The sequence below is a fragment of the Miscanthus floridulus genome, chromosome 7 (genome assembly GCF_019320115.1).
Source record: "Miscanthus floridulus cultivar M001 chromosome 7, ASM1932011v1, whole genome shotgun sequence".
Taxonomy (NCBI): domain Eukaryota; kingdom Viridiplantae; phylum Streptophyta; class Magnoliopsida; order Poales; family Poaceae; genus Miscanthus; species Miscanthus floridulus.
In genome coordinates this window covers 104,969,620-104,991,741 of record NC_089586.1, presented here as the reverse complement: position 1 = coordinate 104,991,741, position 22,122 = coordinate 104,969,620, and the positions used below count along the sequence as shown (strand labels likewise).

Here is a 22,122-nt window from a genome sequence, read left to right as displayed (position 1 = left end):
TTAGGTTAGAATTAAAAAAATCTCCTCACCAGTGTAAAGATGAGGCAGGGTTTCGAAGATTTATAGACCAACGTAAAAAAAAGTCTTAATTTTAATGTAATACCTGGAGTGATCGTAACCTTGCAGGTCCAGTTTTTTCCTCGCCTGCTCCCCGTCCCAAATCAGTAAGGCCTGGTTTAGTTTCCAAAAATTTTCAGCCTAAACTATCACATCGAATCTTGCGGCACATGCATGGAGTATTAAATATAGACGAAAAAAACTAATTGCACAGTTTGGTTGGAAATCGCGAGACGAATGTTTTAAGGCTAATTAGTCCATGATTAGTCATAAGTGCTACCGTAACTAACATGCGCTAATGGTGGATTCATTATGCTTAATAAATTCGTCTCGTAGTTTCCAGGCGAGCTATGTAATTAGTTGTTTTATTAGTATCCGAAAACCCCTTCCGACATCTCCCGAAATATCCGATGTGACGTCCAAAAAATTTCATTTCGTGAACTAAACGCAGCCTACCACACAACAACATCCCCAGACGCCCAGCTACTTCCCTCGGTTTGTGTTTAATTGTCAGCAACTTTTTACTATAGCAAATTTGACCATCTATTTTTTCTTCTAAAAAAACTTAGATACTTCAATGTATATAACACTAATGAAGTATGTTTAATAAAGAATTATATATGTAAAAACTTGACGTATCTTAAAATCTGTTGCAGAAAAAAATGTATGGTCAAAATTACTACAGTAAAATTTTGGTAAAGTAAACGAAAACTAGGTAGTACTATTTCTCCCTCTCCGCACCTTTCCCTCCCCACCACCTCCTACCTCCCTCTTTATTCGTCGTCGCCTACCACCTCCCCCTCCTCCTCCTCCCCGTGCAGACCTCCGCTCCGCACCGCCAATCCGTCGTAGCCCTAGCCTAGCCCAGCCTGGGCCCACCTGGCCCCGCTCCATCCATGTGCGCCGCCACCGCCTCCTCGTGTTCGTAGCCGCCGCCTCGGGGAATCTTCCTCCCATGGGTTCCGCATACGCCGCCGAGAGGACGCCGATCGAGGGAGAATGAGGTGCTGCGTCTGCCGCGTATCCTCCGCCGGGTGCCGGGCCATGGGCGTTGCGGGACGGGCGAACCCGACGTCGTCGCTGCGCAGCCGACGCTGCCTCCGCATGCGGCCGTCGTACGCCCCGTTCTCCGAGCCCTTCACTGAACGCCCGGCACCCGCCGCCCCGTCCTCCTCCCCATCATCCCCTGCTGCCGCGCCTAGGGCGTAGGAGCCGCGGGCGGACCACCGGCATCTCCGGCGATCTCTCTGGTCCATTCCTCTTTGCTTCCTCTCTCTCTCTCTCTCTCTCTCTCTCTCTCTCTCTCTCTCCCTCCCGCTCGTAGAGTCATTTGCTTGTCGGGCTGATCCGGAATGGAGGTGTTTGGTTGTGGGGATGAGGTGGTCGATGCTGAATACGCGGAAGTAGATCCAACCGGGCGATACATGCGCGTAAGTTCCTTGTCTATCAATCCCTGTCTGACTTTATCCTGTCATGGATTCGTATTACATTTTAGGTCTGTTCGATGGGAATGTGATATTGTGATTTACATCCCCATGGTATCATGTTAAGCTTTAATGGTCACTCGATTAGTCAATTTACTGAAAACAATGCATGCATACATCATTTTAGTGAAAAAAATGCATCCTGTCTCTTGATGTTGACTTGTTTCTGATTAAGACAATATTATTCTAAAAAAATTGATTGTAATTATCTGTAAAATTGAATGTCCTGAATTTCCGTGCTGCGTCATGAAAACAGGTCATGCAAAATGACACACGAAAACAACATGACCCTGCCAGTTGTATTGATCTGATTCTCTTTCCTTGGTGCAGTATAATTTGATTCTGGGGAGAGGAGCTTTCAAGACTGTGTATGCCCTCTGCTCCTCAGCATCCTCTTTGCCCACGTTACATTTCCTTGTTAAATAGATTCCTTTGCTTGCAATTATTCCCTGTTCTACTCAGCATCCTCTTTGTCCACTTTATATTTCCTTGTTAAATAGGTTCATTTGCTGCAATTAGTTGTCTAACTTTGAATTTGAAAATATATTGGGGGAAAAGGTCTTGCAAACCTGCAAGATGCAGTTGAACATAGATGCACGTTTTAACTGGTCGGCTTATATCAAGAGATGTGAGCCTGTGACCAACTTCTTTAAAACTAGATATGTTTTTGCTAGAGTGGGTGTGTCGGGCTGTTGAGCTGATTTGTTCCTCTGGCATTTTGGTGGTTGACATGACACTTGACAGTAATAACCATCATTTAAGATATATCTCTCCACCTCTCTTTCACATCAGGAGAAAGACATTACTGTTGCATGCTGAACATGGTAGTGATTTACTGCAATTCAGAAGGGTTATGCTTATTAGAAATTCGCTACACAATCATAATGGTGCATCATTTATTATGTTTTTCGGAATTGTCTTCAACTCTTTAGAATATTAATTTTGGTATGTCTAAAATTTCGTATATGCTTTTATTAAATTTATATAGTTACAAGGCATTTGATGAGGTCGAAGGCATTGAGGTTGCATGGAATCAAATCAACATAGATGAGGTGATGCAATGTCCAGATAATCTCGATAGGCTCTACACAGAAGTTCATCTTCTGAAGTCTCTCAAGCATGGAAATGTTATGAAGTTTTATTATTCGTGGATTGATGACCAGAGTAAGACAATTAATGTCATCACAGAGCTGTTCACGTCTGGAAGTCTCAGGCAGTAAGTAACCAGTACTAATAACCATTCTTTATTATTGCTTCCATTCTTATTGAGAAATGACACTTGGACCTTTGTGTGTTTCTAGTTACCGTCAGAAACATCCACGTGTTAACTTGAAGGCAATAAAGAATTGGGCAAGGCAGATTCTTCATGGGTTGGATTACCTGCATAGCCACCAACCTCCAATTATCCATAGAGACTTGAAGTGTGATAATATTTTTGTTAATGGAAACCATGGAGAAGTTAAGATTGGAGATCTTGGGCTAGCTACAGTAATGCAAACACCAAGGGCGAGGAGTGTTATTGGTAATGATCTTATCACTTTATTGCTTCAAATTCTCAATTTACTATAAACAAATCTCTTGTTGATCTAATGTCCTTCAGTCTGGAGAGATAATCTAGGTGACCATTTCATCGATATCGAATACCGATTACTTGAAAGGAGTATTGAGGATTTTTTATTCCCTAGTTATTCTTGATTGGATCTGAGCTACCAAGGATACTGTGGTTGCACAGAATTTGCTGTCTAGTGGCTGTCAGTCTTATTTACATGCAGAGCCAATTAGCCATAACGGTCCAACTGCTGACCTGCTGCATGCATAAGCATTGTTCCTAAATGACCTATGCCTCATTCAAATTAGCTTGCTTTGTATCTAGGGATACAAGTTAGTATCCAATGGTGTTTTCTGAGCTAGGTTTTAGATATTGCTCCATGCCATTCTAGATCCCCTCTCCACAAGCACACGCACACAAAAAAGTGGAACTTGCATCCCTATTCCTAGTCGTACCTGTCACCTTGGATTACTTTTTCTGTGGTACCTGTTTGCACCGTGTCATACTAGATTAGGACTACCATGTTGTAGTGTAGAAGTTCCGTCATGGAAAACTGCTACTTTTTCTTATTAATAAAAAAGAGCTTTATTGTGTGGGTGAATGACTGTAAAATCCTTGTATATGCCTGTGAAACCAATGGTCTTGTGTTCCTCTGTTACTCTTGATGTATTTTATGACATTATTAATCATCATTTTTGAGAGATTAATTATTAGTATTATTTGACAATGTTAAACTTTTTATCATCTGTTCATGTTTGCTTTCTGATTTACCTGATAGACTCCTATCATGTGGGACATTTGTCTTACATTCTGCAGGTACTCCAGAATTTATGGCACCTGAACTTTATGATGAAAGTTATGATGAACTTGTTGATATATACTCATTTGGAATGTGCTTGTTGGAGATCTTTACTCTGGAATATCCATACAGTGAATGTACGAATCCAGCTCAGATTTTTAAGAAAGTATCCACAGTAAGTGCTTCTTCACTTATTTGTAGAATTGCAACACTATTTTATCTAAACTACCACCTCATATCTGTAGGGTGTTAAACCTGCTGCATTGGCTAAAATTTCTGATCTTCAAGTAAAGCAGTTCATTGAGAAATGTTTAGTTCCTGCTTCTGAGAGGTCATGTGCCAAAGAACTTCTGCAAGACCCATTTCTTTGTCCTGACAATACACATGAACCTGCTGTCACTAAGTTTACATCTCCTGCACCTAATAAAACAGTAGATATTTCTCTGGCGTCTTTGCATATGGACGTTGACACTTTCGAATCTAGCCCTACTAATTCAGGCAAGGAAAATGGTTGTGTTGCTCCACATACACCAGTCCTGGAGTTCACAAGAACCAACAAAAATACAGAGCTAAAGCTAAAGGGCGAGAAACTTGATAACAACTCTGTCTCACTGGTTTTGCGAATAGCTGATTTGTCTGGTATGCCTTTGATACATCTCTTTGATACATCTTTTTGAACCTAAATTTTTGTATATTGTTGGTGCCTTGACAGCTAATGCCTTTCTGATTTCAGGTCATGCAAGAAATATTCATTTCCTCTTCTACCTGGACTCTGATACAGCTATGTCTGTAGCTGCTGAAATGGTTGAACAATTGGAGTTAGCGGACTGCGATGTTACTTTCATTGCTGATTTTATTGACTTTTTGATAGTGAATCTTGTTCCGGGTTGGAGACCTGTAAATGATGCAGCAGCGAACTCGCATAGGCAGTCTGAAAGTGAACTTGCAATCACTTCCCATCAGAATATCTCAAAGTTGGTACCTGATTATGCATTAATTGATGGTATGATGCACCCAAAAGATGTGAATGCATCATCAACTGGTTTTCTTGATTCTGTCTCAAGTGCAACCAACCTAGGAGGATCACAAGGTTCTGAAGGTTCGGTCATTTCTGTACAGCTTGCTGAGAGTTCCAGAAGTGTCAGCGACTATGGGGCCGAGGATTATGGTACTATGGACTGTGGTGGGTACAAAGAGGGAATCAGTAAAGTAGATTGCAGCTATGTATTAGATGATGGATCGAGGTCGATTTTCCATATAGATCAAGCATCACCATTCTTGGAGTTGGCCAGCAGTGGTTCATCAACTTCTACTGATAATCAGGATGTGCTGAACGGGGAGCTTGTTTTGATTGAAGCTCAGTACAAACATTTGGTTGATGAGTTGACAAGGATGCGAGAAGAGGCTATGGAAGGAGCTCGGAAAAAGTGGTTGCCAGATAAATGATGTTTTTGTTCAAAGTTGGCATTTCTTTAAACATCATAAGCTATGTTTGATTTCATGTTCGAAGTGTGAGTGTGAGAAACGTTAATAATCTGTTTTAGTTAAAGCACTGATGTAGTTTGCAAGGCATAGCAAACTTCGTGGCTGGTCGTTCTCGTTGAGGGTGGTGCTTCCCGGCCCTGCCTGGGTGGCCATCTGATAACAGAGGGGCAGTGGAATAATAAAATTAGCAATTTAATTTCTCACAAGCATATCACAGAAGACCGAACATCCAACATCTTGTGTGCATGAATGAAAAACAGCACTTAACATTGAATCCACCAAACCATAAGCTGTCTAAACTTCTAACAATAATATACTTTCTACGTTTTCAAATAAATCAATTCCTTAAATCCGTATCAGTTAAACTTTTTTAATTGGACTAATTTTATAAAAAAGAGTAACAACATATATGACATAAAATATGCACCTTATGAAAATATATTCTATAATAAATCTAATGATACTAATTTGATACCCTAGAAATTCGATCTAAGTTTGAATAGTTTAATTTAAGACAGCTCTAAGAATCTATTTATTCAGAGACAGAGGGAGTATTTCATCAATTAGTTCACTAGGACATCGAACCCTATCATCTTAATATCAATATATCAAAGAATACATATCTGTTCCATACCAACATATCCGTACAAGCAATCACTTCATATATGGAACAAAAGACGGTGACTTAATCAACACATGATAAGACAGATATTGAATCAAGAGAGGACATCTCTTCCATGCAACATATCCTGAATTTGCATGACTGAGGTAAGCTGAGGCGCTAGGCTCTGCCTCCGCCCAACCGCCGGTGGCCGCTCCGGCCCCGATGTCCACTCTCCCAACCGTCGGTGGTCATCCCGGCCCCGACGTCCACCCACCCAACCGCAGGCGGCCACACAGGTCCCGGCGTCCACCTTTTTCTCTCTTCTCGGACCTGCTTCGCGCCCTAGATGGAGGACGGCTCGCCCTCCCGTCGCTCCTAGGCTGATGAAGCGGAGGAGGAGCTCCCTTCGCCGTGGGCCGTTGGAGCAGGGTCGTCGGGCCTCTTCTCGAATGCGTTCCTCGGTTGCGGTCGCGGGGAGTGGGTTTCCTTCAGCGACTCGGAGGACTACTCCGACTCCGAGCCCCCTCGCCGCCGCCGACAGGAAAGGGTAAGGCTGTCGCGGAGGCGGGTGGGCGCCACCGACATGCGCGTCGCCATCGTCGTCATCAGGGGAGTTCCGAGGGTTTCATGGCGGCGACTCGGCGCTCCCACCCCTAGTTGGACCTGGCTCCAGGCGTCGCTTCCCCCCGACGCCGCGACTCCCCTACGGCGCATCCTGCTCGTTCATTTGAGGAGCCAGACATCGACGACTTCTACCAGGTGCGTAGTCGTCATCGTTGGCGCCGTTGCTCGCCGCCCAAGCCAGCGCTGCCCTGTTCCACTGGTGCTGGTGGGGCTCTGCTTCAACTGCTTAGCGAGCAACCATGTCAAGGCAGATTGCATCTTCCCGACAAGGTGCTTCAACTGTAGGTGCGAGGGGCACCATGCCTTCACATGCCCGCTTCCTGTGAGGCTTGCGGGTGCCAAGCGTGGGTGCTCGCCGTCGTGGTCGTTGGGGGTCATCGGGTCGCTAGCGGCGACCGGCTATCAGGCGCCGGTGGGCTCAGGACGTTGCTGATGACACGCCCTTAGCATGGTCTACCTCCACAGGACGGTCGCCGTTGGTTCTGCGCTACTATGCCCTAATGACTTCGCCTCCCTCACCTCCCCCGCCACCCCCGTCGCCTCTGTTGGGGTCCCCTAGCCCTGTGGTGGCTAGCGTGGCCGCTATGGATCCTAAGGGCGGTCGCGCGACGTGCTAGAGTCACACGGAGTTCATCATCGTCCCTCGCTCGGCTGAGTTGCAGGCTTGCTGAAGATGCGCTCGGCCTTGCACTTGTCGCGGTTGTTGGCGGTACCAGGCCCCCTGGTGTCGCATGCCATGGTTGCCCGGTTCCTCTTCTAGCACTTCGGCATGGCGACGGAATATGCTGAGGTTCGTCGCCATGATCTGAAGGATTTTGTCATGTGGTTCAGGAGCCACGAGGACAGGACCGCTTCCTCGCTACTCCACCGGGGGGGCTGCTACCTTTTGATCTTACGGCCATGGCGGAGGACTTCGATGGCTAGCGGAGGGTCATTGAGGTTCAGGGTGCTGGTGGGGATGAGGCATGTCCCCCTCTATACCCAAAATGCGTCAACGACGCAGACCATCCTTGGCCCTACTTGTGCAGACATTGATGTCGTCCGACCGAGTAATGACCCGGCGGATGATGACCGCGAATTCTTCATCACGACATGGTGTATGCATCCATGGTTCATCCCCGACTGAGCAGATCATGTTCATTCCTGAGCCACACATCCACAATCCTATCGAGGCCACTTTGGTGGAGCTTCCGGGTCTGTGCTACCTTATTCGGCTACGTCTGGTCACAGTTCTAGGATTGGAATACGCCATCGGCAGTCCCTTGTGGACGATGGACATGATGGTGGTGATGCTGATGAAGACGATGGATTCAGGCAACAACAACTTCAACTGCTTCCACCCTAGGGATCGATGATGGATGCGGTGGCCCATTGCGGGGGGCAACCCCTGACGACGACTACTTTCGACGGCCATGACATCGATGACGATGGCTCTGTTGATAGCAACTACAACCGCTTTCACCCGGGGATTGACCGTTGCCATGGTGGTCGCTCACCACCGTCTAGCCTGATTGTCATGGCCAGAGGGAAGGAAGTCGCGTCATCCGTCGTGCACGCCTATGGGCCCATGGACGAGGCGGGGAGGTCGCTGGTCATTAGTTCCGTGGTCTACCCGATTCTGGGTGGGCGTGCCACACGTGTGAAAGGTCCTTGTTTGGTTTTGGTAATTGAGTGACAATATTAGGTGGACTAATATGTTGTTAAGTGAGACACACAGGTGATTAGTCCACAGGTACTTGTGTGAGCAACTCATGCCATGAAGTAAAGTGGCTCAGAGATGCTATAAAGGCTAACACTTCTGATGAAGGAGCTCATTGTATATGAGACATGACATGGAGTCATGTGATCAAGGTGGAGAAGATCAAGACAAGACTTGGCTTAATGGACCGGTTGTAAGTGTGAAGGGCAAGTTGAGTGATGACTTGGCCCCGATGGACCGAGGCAACAATGAAGAGCAAGTGAAGTCAAGATCGATAACCAATATAGTCACGTGATGATATGAAGTGGATCATATCATTTGGTGATTGGTTGGTGCATGTGTTGCATCGACATCAAAGGAGATGAAGTGGAATGCGCAAGGCAAAGTTATAACCTAAGGCATTTCATTTCACCGGTCAAAGGTTGTGTAGAGAAGTGCATGACCAGGGTTTAGGATAGATGGCCGTACTATTAAGAGGAGCAAACTTGTTTGTATATCGGTCATCTAGTGCCACTGGAGCGATCTAACCTTGCATACGTGTTAGGATCGAGTGGCGTGGTGAATTAAATGACTAATCCTTGGGGAAATGTTTATGCAAAGCTAACACACGTGCATAAGTTGGTGAACACTTGGTAGGTGTTAGAACATTTGCAAAGGTGTTGAAAAAGGTGAAGAAGAGGAGGCAAAACCGAGCTTAAGATTGAAAGGTCCTAATATGGCTAGAGGGGGGTGAATAGCCTATTTAAAATTCTACAAATCAACTAGAGCAATTTGATTAGTATAACAAATAGCAAAATACAAACTTGCTCTAGCTCTACAAGGGTTGCAAGCCACCTATCCAACAATTCTAGTTGCTATGATCTCTAAGCACACAATTTGTTTTGTCACTACTCACTAAGAGCTCTCACACTTGCTACACTAAAGAGCTCTACTAGATGAACTTAAAATAACAAAGCAAGCTCTCAATTCTAATTACACTAAAGAGCTTGCTACAACTAGTTTGCAAGAATATAAATGAGTGAGTAGGGTTATTATACCGTCATGTAGAGGAGTGAACCAATCACAAGATGAACACTAAATCAATCACCGGGAGAATACCAAAGGGCAAGAGACAACCATTTTTCCCCCGAGGTTCACGTGCTTGCCGGCACACTAGTCCCCGTTGTATCGACCAACATTTGGTGGTTCGGCGGCTAAGAGGTGTTGCACGAACCTCATCCACACAATAGGACACCAGAAGAACCTACCCACAAGTGAGGTAACTCAATGACACGAGCAATCCACTAGAGTTACCTTTTGGTGCTCCGCCGGGGAAGGCACAAGACCCCTCATAATCACCACTGATTGGAGCCAGAGACAATCACCAACCTTCGCTCAATGATCCTTGCTGCTCCAAGCTATCTAGGTGGCAGCAACCACCAAGAGAAACAAGTGAATCTCACAGCGAAACACGAATACCAAGTGCCTCTAGATGCAATCACTCAAGCAATGCTTGGATTCTCTCCCAATCTCACAATGATTATGGATCAATGATGGAGATGAGTGGGAGGGCTTTGGCTAAGCTCACAAGGTTGCTATGTCAATGCAAATGGCCAAGGGAGTGAGCTTGAATCAGCCATGGGGCTTAAATAGAAGCCCCCATGAAATATAGCCGTTGGCTCCTTAGTCCACTGAAAATGGGACGATCGGATGCGCAGGTCAGATCGACCGGAACACTGGACCCCAGCGTCTGGTCGCGCGATGTGTGCCATGTGTCCAGTTGCTTCAAACGCTGATTGCCCGATCTCAATGGTCATCAGTACATTTAAGTTGTGACCAGACGTGCCGCTTCGAAGTGACCGGACACAGAACCCCAACATCCGATCGTTTCCAGTAAGCATCCATTTCGTGAAAATCCACGACCAGACACGTTCGGTCATGCTCGACTGAACTCACCCAGCGTCTGGTCACTCGGTGTCTCCTCTGTGTGCTACCATGTTAGCAGGACCAGACGCACCCCATCAGCATCCGGTCACTAAGTGACCCAGCATCCTATCGAAGACCGACTGCCAGCGTCTTCATGCTTCCACTGACCGGACACGCCGGTCCTACCAAGACCAGCGTCCGAGTCACTTATAGTGACTTCCGTCTTTTCTGTATAGAGAGCCGATGGCATCATCGGACTATCCACACTCTATGGGCGGACACTCCACCGGTGAAGTTTCTAACCCTTGCTCAAATGTGCCAACCACCAAGTGTATCACCTTATGCACATGTGTTAGCATATTTTCATAAAACATTTTCAAGGGTGTTATCACTCCACTAGATCCTAAATGCATATGCAATGAGTTAGAGCATCTAGTGGCACTTTGATAACCGCATTTCGATACGAGTTTCACCCCTCTTAATAGTACGGCTATCGATCCTAAATGTGATCACACTCACTAAGTGTCTCGATGACTAAAACAAAATGGCTCCTACTATTTATACCTTTGCCTTAAGCCTTTTGTTTTTCTCTTTCTTCTTTTCTAAGTTTAAGCATTTGATCATCACCATGCCATCACCATCATCATGATCTTCACCATTGCTTCATCACTTGGAGTAGTGCTACCTATCTCATAATCACTTTGATAAACTAGGTTAGCACTTAGGGTTTCATCAATTAACCAAAACCAAACTAGAGCCTTCAAGGGGTGCTGCCTAGGTGGCACCGCCACCCCCTGTCCGGTGCTTTCGCCACCCCTATGGCAGTGACCGGCTAGGAGGCCGAGAGCAGCGTGTTGCCCTGAGGGCACTGCTACTGGTTGTCCAATGGCACCGCCACCCCTAGGGTGGTGCCCACCTAGACTTGGCCGAGCACAGCAAGAGTCGGGGTGGTCACCGAAAGTGATGGTGTACACCGCCATCGTGAGGGCGGTGCACCACCGGGTGCTGTCCGGTGCCACCCCTGCTTTTCGGCATAGAGCGAGGGAAGTGGACATGGTCACCGCCTGGGCATCGTCATGCCTAGGGTGGTGCACCGCCCTATTTTTCCCGAGAGCAAGGTTTTCATGAGGTTGGCCTAGGTGGTCACCGCCACCCCTGTCCGATGTCCAACATCTAGTTTCTAGCCGTTGGAATTTGAACGTTGGGAGGGGCACCGCCTTGTCTGGTGCCCTCGTAGAAACCAGCAGCTTTGCTCCAACGGCTCTATTTGGCTTGGGGGCTATAAATAGAGGTGGAGCTCGGGCTTGGGCTGGTTGTTGAGCACCCTTAAGCCTTGGTGGCTTGTGTAGGTGTACTTGGGATCCCTCTAACTCACTTGTGCTTACAAAAGTGCGATTCGATTGCGAGTGAGTGTGATTCTAGTGCTTTGCATCATGATGTCACATCGAGTGGCACTAGGTGATCGAGTTGCAAGCCGGTGGTGCTTGTTACTCTTGGATGTTGCCACCTCCTAGATGGCTTGGTGGCTTGTGACTCCATTGAAGCATGTGAGAAGATTGTGCGGTGCTCGTATGAGGATTTGTGAGGGGGATTGTGCTCACCCCGCAGGGATTGCAAAGAGCAACTTGTCGGTGTTTTGAACAAACACCAACTAGTAAATTTATATTTGTTGCGCGTTAGGCTCGGATGGTGTACTAAAGGACACAAGGATTTATATTGGTTCAGGCAAAACTGTCCCTACGTCCTAGTTTGCTAGCTGCTCATGTTATTAGTACCAAAAAAGGTTCATAGTAGGGGGTACAAACGGTCGAGAGAGGGACATGTCCCAAGTCTCTGATGAAAAGGTCAAAAGGATGCCAAGAGCTTGGTTGCTGCTTGACTGTGTGTTGTGTGTGGAATTGATCCATCCCCTTAGTAGGGTGTCCTGCCCTCCCTTTTATAGACCAAGGGGGAGCAGGGGTTACAGATGGGAGAAAGAGGAAAAAACCAAATGTAGAGAAGGTCCTTCGAGGTGCTGGGTCTTTCCTTTTCCCTTGAGCCTACCCTGCTAACATGGCAGACCATGCTAGGGATAGCATGTTTCACTGATCCTGGTAGGGCCGGGCTCTGGCTTCATTTCAGTGAGTGGTCATGTCCCATCCTCCCCCGGTGGACGGTGTGGTGTGTCAGGGTGCCAAGCCATGACTCTGTAGGGAATACACGAGGGAAGTGACTATTCACCTATTACTATTGATGATGTGAGTTCTCTCATGGACTGTAGTGGTTGTAGGTATGCCTGTGTTAGTATCCATGCCCGAGGGCTGATGGCGGTGCCTACAACACTATAGGACAAAAGTCGGCGCCTACAATATTGTTCGAGCTCTGTTAGGTCAGAAAGGGCTTAAACTGCACGTCCTATCGTATCCTAATGGTACCTTCCTGCAGGCATGCAGGGCATGGTCCTTGGTACTATAGTTTACTCGAATGTCCTGTCGTACCCTGTGCTCGTCATTATGAAGGTGTAGAGCGCAGACATCAAGTGAGGTAGAGCCAGCCCTCAGCTATCAGGCGAGACAGGGCCCACCCTCAGCCGTTGAGTGATGCAGAGCCTGCCCTCAGTCATCGGGCAAGGTAGAGCCAGCCCTCAGCCGTTGGGTGAGGTAGAGCCCACCCTTGGCTGTCGGGCGAGGCAGAGCCTGCCCTCGGACGTTGGGCGAGGCAGAGCCTGCCCTCGAATGTTGGGTGAGGCAGAGCTAGCCCTTAGCCATCAGGCAAGGCAGAGCCTGCCCTTAGACATCGAGTGAGGTGGAGCCAGCCCTTAGCCATTGGGCAAGGCGGAGTCTAGCCCTTGGGGGTTGGGCGAGGCAGAACCAATCTTTCATCGTTCAGACAAGAAGTGTAGTAGCGTTCTTGTCTGACCAGAAGGGTCAATGTTTGATGGTTATTAGTTCCATCTCATTGGGTACCCCGGTATTAGGTCCTCGACAGTAGCCCCTGAGCCCCCTAGGTGATTCGGATAGAATCGCCCGGGGGGTATTTCGATTCACCAGAGGGTGCGCACGAGCGCACCCATAGGGTGTAGCCCCCTAGCCCCTAGGTGATTCGGATAGAATCGCTTGGGGGTATTTTTGGACCCTTCAGCGGGTATAGCTGTGAGATTTGGTTTTTGTCAACTAGATAGTTTAAAGGAAACCCTGGTATCCCGTTCATGGGGATTCATTTAGGGTGAGCCCTGGTTGGGACTTGATTGCGGATCGAGGCTCCCGTGAGGCTTGTGCGCCTGAGTTTTGGCCGCTCAGTGGGCCCATCCCTCGATGGGATGGTCGTTGAGACTATTGGGCTAGCCCTTGAACTCCTAGTCCTAGGTAGGCCAGAGAAAAGCTTTTTTGACCTATATCCCCTCTGTGGGAAAAGAGTCCTGGTCTGCTCGGGAAGGCGAAACGTCCCGGTGCGATTTTGGTGGGGAAGGATAGGGATCATGGGCGCATATCCCACAACGTGACATGGTGGTGTATCATGGCAGGCTTGGAGACCTAGGTGGGCGGTTGCCCTTCTCTCATCCATCGCCCCTATAAAACCAAGGGGTTCCCCTAGGGTTCTATACTTTGCCTCATTGCCTTTGCATCTGCAACCTCCACCACCAATCACCTGAGCCTCCCACACCCGCATCGCAGCTACCATCAAGCTCTTATCCACATCACAGCCACCATCAAGCTCACATCGACCCCCTCCCAATCGTTCAATGGAGCAGTGGTGCAGATCTGACATCACCCCTCAGCGCCTAGAGGGCCTCATTCACCGTGGCCTCCTTTGCCCACTAACTGTCATCGAGGAGTGGCGGTTGCCCAGTAATGAGGATGAGCCATCGCCGCTCGAGGGGTATGTCATGTCCTTCGCTCACTTCCATGAGAGGGGATTCGCCATACCTACCCACAAGTTCCTTCATGGGCTGTTGGATTACTACAAGGTGGAGTTGTAGCACCTTACTCCTAATGGGGTCCAGCACATTGCCACATTCGTTGCCCTGTGTGAGGGGTTCCTGGGGATTAGTCCTCACTTTGACCTATGGTGGTATCTCTTCGCCGTCAACCTTTTGAAGAAGCAGGTCAGGAAGCAAGAGCTGAGCGTGCTGGTGGGATGCGCCAGCATTCATCTCCACAACAATCGTGTGAACGAATACCCATCAATGCGTCTATCGACCTCCAACAAGGGGTGGCATTCGCATTGGTTTTATGTTAGGGACGATGTTGCCACCCCCTTACCGGCGTTCTCCGAGCACATCATCGAAGGGGTCCTAGGGTCATGGAAGTGGGGTGTCCCAGAGAAAGACAAGAAGAGGATCATGGACCATCTCGTCGCCCTCCAAATTCTAAAGGAGAGGGGCATGAAGGGATCAGGGATCATCGGCGCCTACCATACGTAGAGGGTGGCACCACTGATGAGCCGCATGCTTCCCCTATACCCGATGGGGCCTAGAGCGTCGCTCGAAGGGACGGCGCTTGTCAATGAAGTGCTCCCCCTCCAAAGTGGCGTAGCACATCAAGGAGGTGATGGAGCCTTCGAAGGACAACACCGATGTTGTCCTTGATTTCATGTATCTGGTGCCAGGGCATCCCCCAATGTGGCCGGAATCGGGGTTCATCGACTTCGTAAGTTCTCTTTTCCCATGCCTCCATTTCACTTGAATTTCTGACCCCTTGATACTGACCTTGGGATAGTAGGACCAGCTGAAGAGACTCATCTTTGTGGATAGCCTAGCTCCATTGCCGAAGGACCGGCTCGTGGCGATGGCGAATCGCACCGTGATCGAGTGGGATAGGAAGATGAATGAGCTCAAGAGGAGGAAAATGCTATAGAAGTAGCAAGCCCAGGAGCGAGGAGAGGAGACAGATAGTGATGACGATGATGACAATGATGATGAGGAGTATGATGAGGTAGTTGCTGATGTGGAGTGTGATGTCCTAGAGGGCGAGGATTCGCTGATAGGTACCCACTCGTCCACACAGGGACCCTTCCCATTCCACATGGGGGGAAGTGAGTCTGTGAGGCCGATGGAGATAGGCCAAACCATCGGCCCATCCTTAGGGCTGGTGGGAGCAGGCAGATCTGCCGTCATGCCCAGGGTGCCAGTGGAGGGGGGTGGCTCCACTACTGTGCCCCACAAGCTGATAGGGGTGGATAGATCTACCGCCACACTCGAGGCACCGACAGAGAGGGGTGGCTCCACCGCCATGCCCTCGGAGGCAAGGGAGATGGTCCCATCTACCTGGGAGCAGGGGGCAGGCTCGAAATGGTCCCACCCAAATGAGTTGGAGCTAGAATCTAGGGGTTCATCCCCAAAATGTTCCTACTGCCCAACAACGCTAGCGTAAGTCACCGATTCCTCTATTTTTCCTATTTTTTTTGTTTTTCTATTTTTCTATGTGACCTATGCCTTTTAACTCTTGTAGAGTCTTAAGGCGGGGTAGTTCTTTGGTGCTGGTGCCCAAGAAGAGCGTTGCTCTTCAGGTGGGACGAGTGCGGTCGCCCGCGTCGCTCCTGTTTTGGGCAGGAGCAGAGCCAATGTTGTGGTCTTGTTGGCCAGTCAGGCACTCGTGCCCTTGGTGGGTCAAGCAGGCATCGGCGTGGAAGAAGTGCCCTTGGGGTTCACCGAGCAGACGACTGGTGGAGGTGACTCCGCCACCTACGTTGGAGCGGATAGAGCTATCGCCTGCGCTTGTGGCGTCCTCTGTGGTAGGCGCGACGCCGCAAGTCGAGGCCTCGGTGTCGCAAGCGGAGGTGGTCATGACCATGACAAGCTAGGCATAGCCGAACGTAGCCATGGTGGTGTCTAAGGGAGCGACACTATCCGTGCGACCGGTGGCCAAAGCGGCGGCGTCTGAGGCAGGCTAGATGGAGGGGGACACGGATAGAGGGTCCCTGGGTGTCATGGCAATGGTGGAGAGGATTAGCGGGGGGTCACCCTTGGCCCTAATGTTGGGGGATAGCCACTCGCCCATGTGGGGTGAGCCACTCACCCACACGGGGTGAGCCGCTCGCCCGTGCGTGGTGAGCCGCCACTCCAGTGGATGGCTCCTCAAGACCCAACGTCGACTCTCTTCTCGCTCGATGATGCCACCAAGAGTATAGAGCAAGAGAGTCTCGACGTTGGGTTCTCAGCTATGATGGATGCCTTGAGCTAGGCTAGGGGCGTCCTGCATGACATCATCATTCCCACTAGCTGAGTATCCGTTTGATCTTACCCTAGCTTTCTTCTTTCTTCATGTATTTTTGTATTTTTGTTTTTTATACTAGTCTTCTTTTTGGTCCCTCATTGCTCGTAGCTGAGAGAAGTCCTAGTTCCTCCATGAGCAGAAGGTGGAATGGGACCGCCTCACTGAGGAGGCCTGGCTACGCAGAGATGTGAGCGCCAGCTTGCTGCCGCCCAACTGCGGGAAACTGAGGCGTGTCAGGATGTGGAGGAGGTCCATGGGATGTTTTAGGATCTATCAGCAAGGGTGCAATAGGACAGGGAGCCGGCCACCAGGGTCCGAAAGGAGCAGGACGAGCTGCTCTAGAAGGATGCCGAGGCCTGGCAGCGGGCCGTTGAGCTCCTAGAAGAGCTGGAGAGGGAGCGGGACCTCAAGCTAGAAGCCAAGGAAAGGTCCATGGCCGTACAGCAGAGGGCAAATCTGGATGCTGAGGTGATTTCCCAGCTGCATAGGGAGTGAGACAAGCTATGCTAGACTGTAGAAAGACTTCGCTCGGAGCATGACTAGGCCATTCGAGAGCGCGATGAGCCATGTTAGGGGGTCAGCTCCTTCCGGGCAGATCTTGGAGCCACAGTGGCTCGAAGGCTAGAGGCTGAGAGCATCTCTACTAGGCTAGGCATGGAGCTTGCCAAGGTGTGGAGGATTCTTTAGGCCAAGAGTGATGAGCACGATCTCCTACGTGCCGCCGTCGGGTTGGTTTTCGATGACCTGGGGGTGGCGTGGCCGGAGGAAACCGGCTCACTTGCGGCCCGTGCCGTAGATATCACGGCGCGGGTGCGCCAGCTTGAGGAGAACACCTTTCATGTCGGATCACCCAAGCCTTTGCTGTTGCCCGCTCTCATTATGATCAGGAAGTTAACTTCGAGGCAATGAGCCTTGGCTTCATGCCTGGCTATGAAAACTCCGAGCTAGATGAGATTGAGAAGGCGGTGATTCCCATTGTGCGGAACCTAGCGAACAGGCTGAAAGACATAGTTCTCCCTCTGAGGAAGTAGTTAGTTGAATAAGTTTGATAAACATTTATCTATAATATGTGGACAAGTGTTGGTAGTTTTGTGTCCAAAAACAGATTCATAATTCTGTTTCACAATTTTGTTTCATTCGTTTGAGCTTACTTTCATCCTTTTTTCAATCGAAAAAAGGTTTATCGATCCGACCCTTCCATTTGTTAAGACCATAGGGCCTGAGGTGTATAAGGGGGAAATTTCGATTATGCTAGTGAGCAAAGTTACCGTAGCCATCGGGGCGTGGGCTTTTTGCAGTCTTACTAGGCATGCTCGTTTATCTGCTCCCACAAACCTTGCTGCTAACCTTAACGCGAGGAAGAGGTCTGATGCAACAACTGTTTTGAAAAAGGAGGTATTTATACCTTTATCAGCCCCCGAGTGAGATCTGACCCCTCACAGTAGCTAGGGTTAGATGTTACTAGAGACCGAAGCAAGGGTAGCAAACTTACTCTTGTATTCACAGGTACCCCTTACTTAGGATTTTAGCGATCGTTCCATGACCGTGCGTTTGGTCTCATTACTGGCCCGGCCTTCCTCGAGCCCCCGCGTGTTTTGTGACTGTTGCCTCGTCCATGGTTTCTGCAACTAGAGGGGTTAAGGTGACATCACTTGCCTCGATGGCTTGTGTGATGTGCTTGATGAGCTCGCTAACGGGGATGTTCGAAAGAAATCCGATCTCGTTGCTTTGCGACAGGGTCGACAAAGCCCCTGGGTGGCATTTCGTTGCTACTTGACCTGCCTTCCAATAGATTCCCCCTCAATGGGGATTCTATGGGCTCGGCTAGAGGCTAGATTGAACTAGAAGGTTGTGATGACCCTATCCGCCTCAATGCGGGTTGGGCAAAGGCTGCTGAGGCTCATGTGCGTTTTCTCCCCTGGTTCTTGTTTGATGCGAGGCGGCCTTGGACCCTTCATGGGCTAGCCTTCGAACCTCGGTCTCTCGATCTCGGATCGAGCGGCTTGAGCCCTCGAGCCCCTTGGGGTCTGATAGGGGTCAGCCATGTTTCATGCGTGACCCTATCCTCGGTTTCTGCAACCGAAGGGGCTGAGTTGACGACACTTGCCTCGACGGCTCGAGTGTGGTGCTCAATGAGCTCGCTAACGGGTATGTTCATGTGGAATCTGGGTCCATCATTAGCTGACGGGGTCGGTAGAGCCCTCATGTGGTATTCCACTACTTCTTAACCCACCTCTCGGTAGATGCCCAAGCCGTTTGATAGGCTTAGGTGGCCCATTGGCCTCTCCTCAATGGAGATTCTATGGGTTTGGCTCAAGGTTAGAATCAAACGAGAAGGTCGGAATGTCCCTGTCTGCTTCTGAGCGGGGTCGGGCAAGGCCGCTGGGGCTCATCTTGATTTTTCTCCCTTGGCTCTATTTGACGCGAGGCAGCCTCGGGCCATTTGCGGGCTGGCCTTCGAACCTCAGTCAGTTGCCACTCATATCGAATGAAGCGGGTGCTGCTTCGTGGCACGACACAAAGCGTTGAGATGCAGCGATTGCATATGCAACGTTTGGATGTATGGGATTAATGTACAATTTAATTGAAACAAAAGCGGGGGTCGGTAATGTTACCTTGGTGGCATGAGCGACAAGAAGCTCTTACCAGACATGTCCATGTAGGGTTCAGGTCCGACGTTTGCGATGGGGCCGGCGTGACCTGCACGAGCATCGCAATTTTTCATTTCTATCTCTCGGCGGCGATCCGAGTCGTTCAATCAATTTTAGGTGACCTGACAGCTTCTCCTTGAAGGAGATTCTGTAGGAGGACCCCTCTAAACCCTTCTCAAGAAGGTGGATGCTAAAGCTTGGGTGCAGGGAACAGTGAATTCTATTATACTGGTGAACAAAATGCCATAGCCGTCGGGGCATAGGGTCTAGTGGTTCATCCAGTTTTACTCAAAGTTTTACACCCACACACCATGTCTCTGGTTTTTAAACATAAGGAGGGGTCAGGCGATGAGGATGTCTAAACTAGTAGATACTTTCGATAGCCCCTGAGCGATGTCCGTGCCCCTGTCGTTGCTGGGGTCAGAAGCTCAGTAAGGAAATTTACACGCAAAGTAAGTAAACAGAGGTGCTTATCTTTCAGCGGTTGTCCATTCATCATTTTACCTAGGCCATTTGATCGACCTAGGAGGCCCATTGGCCCCCCCTAGATGGGGGTTCTGTCATCGGGTTGTTCCATGGTCCTGCCTGGGTAAGCGAAGAGTCGCCTGCATGCGGGTGTGCCCTGATTCTCATGCCCGGTGTGCGGTAGTGGTGGGCCATGCCTAGGCAATGTCCTGTTTGACTAGGCAACGTCTCGTTGATCAAAGCGTGTGCTGTCGGTCCAGGCACGTCCCCTCGGATTCCTATCAGCATCGATTTCCCATCTACATTCAATAGGGGAAGGGAGAGGGTTTTTTGTCCCAACCTTTCGCCTTTCTCCAACCACTGTGTCTTGTCCTTAAATAGGGGGGAGTTCTCATCCCTTTCCTTTGCCTATTCCTGAGCTGCCACTTCTCCTCCTCCTTCCTTTTCACTGAGCGCGTTTGCATGTCACGGCGGTTCCTAAGTGAGACAGGGTAATGCGAGGGAGAGGAGAACTCATAGATCCATTTGTGAATCCGGAGCGTGATGTCAAGCTAGTGGTCATCCAACATAGATGAGATGGTGTCAGCTGCCTTCGCCGAGAAGGGGTCGCTTCTGCCGAAGGAGGAGGCGCACTAGAGGGTGCTGAGCGTCATCAGTTTTGCCATCGTCCGTGAGGCCTTCGTCAGGATGGAGCCATATGGGAAGTTCTTCCATTGGATCTTCTCCGGGTGAGTCTTGTTGGTGGGGAAGCCACCTAGGACTGTGTCGGTGGTGGGCTTCGCTCTTGCGGCTGCTCAGATCGGCCAGTTCATGAAGCTTGATGAGATGTCAGAGACATCCATCAGCCATGGCGGCCTTTCTACGATGGGAAGTGCCCCCATCTAGGTGCCATTGTCAGGGTTGCAGCTGATCATGATGGTGTAGACCCTGGATGCCCCAGTGAAGGTGCCACGGTCACCGATGTGGTGCTCGACGTTGTAGACGACGGCACCCTCAGGGATCCCTCGAAGCAGTAGGACGTTGCCGATGGAGAGCGTGGCGCTGCGACCGTACTAGTACTTAGAGTAGAAATGGTCAGAAACTATAATCGAATAAGTTGTGGGGGAGCCCTCGAGTGAATAGTCTTTTGTATTTATGAATACACCAGTCCTTTTCATGATGAAATCACTTTGTAAGCGATGAATTTGTGCGAAAAATGAATAAGTTTTCAACTTTCGTTACGGCAAACAACTTTTCAGCTTTTCTCCCTCTTTTGTAAAAGAGGTTTGGTGCCTTCCGACCCTTCCCATAGTTAAGGTCACAAAAAACTCAGAGTGCGGGCGAGCCAATTCTGATCATGCTGGTGAGCAAGGAGGCCATAGCCACTAGGGCATGGGTTTCCCGTAGTTCTACCAGTTATACTCAGACTTTGTTCCTGAAATCCTAGCCCTTAGGACTTGCCATGAGAAAAGAGGGAAAACACAGAGAATGTTTACAAAGATAACACAGAGAGTGTTTGCAAGATAAACATACTTATATCAGCCCTTGAGTGAGGTACGACCCCTCGCTCTTTGCAGGGGTCGGATGTCACTAAAGATTAGAGATTTTTTATGACAAAAACTGACAAGAGAAGGTATGCGTTTATTTAAGGGTAAAAACAACGTAGCTGCTCAATGTTCCAGGCGTTGGTGAAGACCTCGCCATCGATGGTTTTCAATTTGTAGGCGCCTAGCTAGAGTACTTCCACGATGACATACGGCCCCTCCTAGGGTGGGGAGAGCTTGTGGCGGTCCTTATTGCTCTGCACGAGGCGGAGAACCAGGTCCCCAACATTGAAGGCTTGGTCCCACACTCGTCGGCTGTGGTACCATCGCAGTGCCTACTGGTACTTGGCCAAATGGAGGAGGGCGATGTCATGGGCTTGGTCTAGCTGGTCCATGGCATCTTCGTGGGATGCCTCAACTCCCTATTCGTGATATGCTTTGATCCTTGGCGCTCCATAGTCGAGGTCGGTTGGGAGGATGGCCTTGGAACCATAGACATGAAGAAAGGTATGTAGCCGGTGGCTCGGCTAGGAGTTGTCCTTAGGCTCCATAGCACTGCAGGGAGCTCGACAACCCAGCGTGCATCGAACTTGTTTAACCGGTTAAAGATCCTAGGCTTGAAGCCCTGTAGGAGCATGCCGTTCACGTGCTCGACCTACCCATTCGTTCGGGGGTGCGCGACGGTGGCCCAATCGACATGGATGTGTTGTTCATCACAGAATTGAAGGAATTTCTTACCAATAAACTGTGTGCCATTGTCCGTGATGATGGAGTTCGGTACTCTAAAGCGATGGATGATGTCAAGGAAGAACTGCATAACTTGCTTGGACTTGATCACGGAGATCGGTCAAGCTTTGATCCATTTTGTGAATTTGTCTATGGTGACAAGCAAGTGGGTGTAGCCCTCGGGCGCCTTCTTGAGAAGCCCAACCAGATCGAGCCCCTAGACCATGAAGGGTCATGTGATGGGGATCATCTAGAGTGCCTATGCTAGGAGGTGAGTTTGCTGAGCGTAGTACTGGCACCCTTCGCGGGTGCATACGATCTACTTGGCATCGGCTACTGCAGTGGGCCAGTAGAAGC

The 22,122-nt window shown here is 49.3% G+C and overlaps 1 protein-coding gene across 2 annotated transcripts; it reads left to right on the top strand.

Annotated features, from left to right (window-relative positions):
* The first annotated feature begins 816 nt into the window (after positions 1–816).
* On the top strand, positions 817–5,585 carry LOC136464099 (probable serine/threonine-protein kinase WNK4). 2 transcript variants are annotated; one of them, XM_066463057.1, is made up of 7 exons: positions 817–1,487; positions 1,872–1,909; positions 2,530–2,757; positions 2,843–3,063; positions 3,907–4,064; positions 4,135–4,528; positions 4,623–5,585. In XM_066463057.1, exons 1-7 carry the CDS (start codon positions 1,410–1,412, stop codon positions 5,333–5,335), a joined length of 1,830 nt encoding a protein of 609 aa, XP_066319154.1. In that variant the 5' UTR covers positions 817–1,409; the 3' UTR covers positions 5,336–5,585. The 2 variants fall into 2 exon arrangements, with proteins under 2 accessions (XP_066319154.1, XP_066319155.1); XM_066463058.1 differs by lacking the exon at positions 1,872–1,909 and having other exon boundaries at positions 1,371–1,487.
* Positions 5,586–22,122: the final 16,537 nt, after the last annotated feature.